Here is a 3,429-nt window from a genome sequence, read left to right as displayed (position 1 = left end):
GCGTTGGGTTAGTGGAGGGCGAGAACACGGATTTGTAGAAGCTTTTCCCGAGTCATCTTCGTCAACACGTGACACCATAGCCTGTCATTCTAGTTATCTCTGACTGCCACAATGCAATCAAGGCTGTGTTGGTTGCCAAAGATAGTGGGTGGCTCCTATCAACCACATATCGTGCATTCTGTGCAAGACACATAGCTGCTAATTTTACGCTAAACTTTAGATCTAAGGATGTATGAAAGATTATTGTGAATACAACATACGCGAAGACTGAACAAGAGCATTAATATTACATGGATATCTTGAAGCAGAAAGACCCGGCAATGGTTGATTGGTACAACAGGATCAGAATAGAGTTGTGGACCCAACATCGGGATGGCCGCTGATATGGTCATATGACAACCAATATTTATGAGTGTATTAATGTCGTCCTAAATGGTACACCCATGGGTTCACTTGTTAAGTTAACACATGGGCGTTTGGCTGAGCTCTTTGTTAGAAAAGGAAAGGAAGCAGAGTTGTAGCTCGAGACTAGACAAGAATTTTGTCAAACACTCATGAAAGCGATTGAGAATAATCTACATGCCTCCAAAAATATGCGGGTTGAACTGTATGACAGAGGAAACTCAAAGTTTGTTGTGGATGAGATTGCACCGACAGGGGAAAGAATTGCTTTAAGTACGTGTAGGGTTTCGCTATCGTTGTGCACATATGACTGTGGATATTTTCAAAACCTCCATTATCCATGTCGTCATATGTTTGTAGCTTATTCGTATTGCAGACTAGATTGGAGGACTTATGTTGATAATGTGTATTGCCTCAGCACCATGTTCAATGTTTATAAGATGGGTTTCTCTCCACCAATTCATGATGACTTGAAGCCCTTGTACGAGGGTCCTCAGGTTATCCCTGATCCCATCATGATGCGAGTGATAGTTGGTCGTTTTCAGACTACAAGGATAAGAAATAGTATGGATGACACTGATTATGATTGCCCAAAGAGATGTGATATGTGTAGGCTTCTAGGATATACTAGGAGGCAATGTCCCTGATGCACCATTATTTCGTAGTATATTTTGTGCTTAATTTAGGTGGATTTTAACCACTTTACTCACATTTATTCAATGAAATAGCATGGTTTCATGATTTTCTCCTAAATTGTGCTTAAGTGTGAAAACATGCTTTTTAGGCCCTTAATTTGCTAGTTTTGATTCACCTTTGATTCCACTAGATACCTTGATGTGTTTGTTAGTGAATTCAGGTTGAAAAGGCTAGGAATAGATCAAAGGAGTGAAGAGAAAAGCATGCAAGTGGAGAAATCATGGAAAATCAAGGATTTGGAGTGCTTACACCGACGCGCACGCGTAGAAGACGTGCACGCGTAAATTTAAAGTCGCATGGCGACGCGTACGCGTGACCCACGCGTACGCGTCGATGCTCGAACGTGACTTCATTAAAGTAAAAACATTGGGGGCAATTTCTGGGCTTCCCAGGCCCAAATCCAACTCATTTCTGAAGCCTATTACATGCAGAATTGAGAAGAGTCAGGGGGAACACATAGTTGAATTTTCATCATGTTTTAGTTAGTTTCTAGAGAGAGAAGCTCTCTCTTCTCTCTAGAAGTAGGTTAGATCTAGATTAGGATTTCTTAGATATAGGTTTAATTCATGCTTTGATTTACTTTTTCTTTTCAATTTCTTATTCCTCTACCTTTGCTTTCTTAGTTTTGTATTTCATTACTTGTAATTGTTTACTTGTTATTGATGCACTCTTGTTTTCTCTATTTTTCTTTAATGCAATTTGAGTTTGATTTCTTTTATTGTTGATTTGAGTTGTTGTTGTTAATTTCCTTGCAATTGATAGTGTAGATCTACTTTTCTTGCAATTTCTATTCATCAAAATGGCGCCATTGTTGGGGAATTGCAAATGTGCGCTTGTTATTGGTTATTTTACATATGTTAATATTGTGAATAGTTTGCTCTTTTGTTAGTTTGCTTGTTTGATTTAGTAGTTAGATTTTATCTCCTTGTTTTTGTACTTTTTTTTGTATTTGCTATCATAAATTCTCATCCCTTTGGCTATGAGTTTGGTTACAACTATGTTGTAGGAAATGGAGATTATAATGAGAACATGTATCAAGGATGGAACAATCAAAGGTGGGAGGAACCTCAAGCGTATGCTCAATCTTCATGGCAACAACCCCCACCAATGTATTATGAGCAACAACCATTCCATGATGCATATCAACCCAATAGATATGGCGGACCCCCTTGTAGTTACCAACAAGCCCCACCATATGGTTATGAACCTCACCCTCAACATAACCCTCAAATATACTCACAAGCCCTTTTTTACCAAATACCTCCCTATGACCCTCATCCATCATATACCCAATCACCCCTACCTCATCCGTGTGACCATTATGTAAGAAAATTCTTAGAGCCATGATGAGCGGATATTTTATACGCTTTTTGGGGTTAATTTCATATAGATTTTAGTATGTTTTAGTTGGTTTTTAGTTTATTTTCATTAGTTTCTAGGCAAAATTCATATTTCTGGACTTTACTATGAGTTTGTGTGTTTTTCTATAATTTTGGGTATTTTCTGGCTGAAATTGAGGGAGCTGAGCAAAAATCTGATTCAGGCTGAAAAAGGATTGCTGATGCTGTTGGATTCTGACCTCCCTGCACTCAATATAGATTTTCTGGAGCTACAGAACCCCAAATGGCGTGCTTCCAATTGCGTTGGAAAGTAGACATCCAGGGATTTCCATAAATATATAATAGTCCATACTTTGCTCAAGGATAGATGACGTAAACTGGCGTTCAACGCCAGCCCTCTGCCCAATTCTGGCGTCCAGCGCCAGAAACAAGTTGCAAGTTGGAGTTCAACGCCAGAAAAGGATCCAAAGCTGGCGTTGAACGCCCAAAACAGCCCCAGGCACGTGAAAGCTTTAGTCTCAGCCCCAGCACACACCAAGTGGGCCCCAGAAGTGGATTTCTGCACTATCTGTTATAGTTTACTCATTTTCTGTAAACCTAGGTTACTAGTTTAGTATTTAAACAACTTTTAGGGACTTACTTTGTATCTCATGACATTTTAGATCTGAACTTTGTACCTTTTGATGGCATGAGTCTCTAAACTCCATTGTTGGGGGTGAGGAGCTCTGCTGTGTCCCGATGAATTAATGCAAGTATTTCTGTTTTCCATTCAACCATGCGTGTTCCTATCTAAGATCTCCATTCGCACTTCAATATGAATGTGATGAACGTGACAATCATCATCATTCCACCACGAACGTGTGCCTGACAACCACTTACGTTCCACCGTAGAATGAATGAATATCTCTTAGATCTCTAAATCAGAATCTTCGTGGTAAAGCTAGATTGATGGCAGCATTCAAGAGAATCCGGAAAGTCTAAACCTTGTCTG

At 39.5% G+C, this 3,429-nt stretch overlaps 1 protein-coding gene across 1 annotated transcript; it reads left to right on the top strand.

Annotated features, from left to right (window-relative positions):
- The first annotated feature begins 593 nt into the window (after positions 1-593).
- Positions 594-1,049, top strand: LOC107636660 (uncharacterized). Its single transcript, XM_016340155.1, has one exon. The coding sequence runs from the start codon at positions 594-596 to the stop codon at positions 1,047-1,049; it is 456 nt and encodes a 151-aa protein (XP_016195641.1).
- The last annotated feature ends 2,380 nt before the right edge of the window (positions 1,050-3,429 follow it).

The sequence above is a fragment of the Arachis ipaensis genome, chromosome B4 (assembly GCF_059453495.1).
Source record: "Arachis ipaensis isolate K30076 ecotype BB chromosome B4, ASM5945349v1, whole genome shotgun sequence".
Taxonomy (NCBI): Eukaryota; Viridiplantae; Streptophyta; class Magnoliopsida; order Fabales; family Fabaceae; genus Arachis; species Arachis ipaensis.
This window is presented reverse-complemented; position numbering and strand designations above follow the sequence as displayed.

Bases quoted from the DNA above. Each gene is read 5' to 3' on its own strand.
- LOC107636660 (XM_016340155.1), top strand. From the start codon at position 594: ATGCGGGTTGAACTGTATGACAGAGGAAACTCAAAGTTTGTTGTGGAT.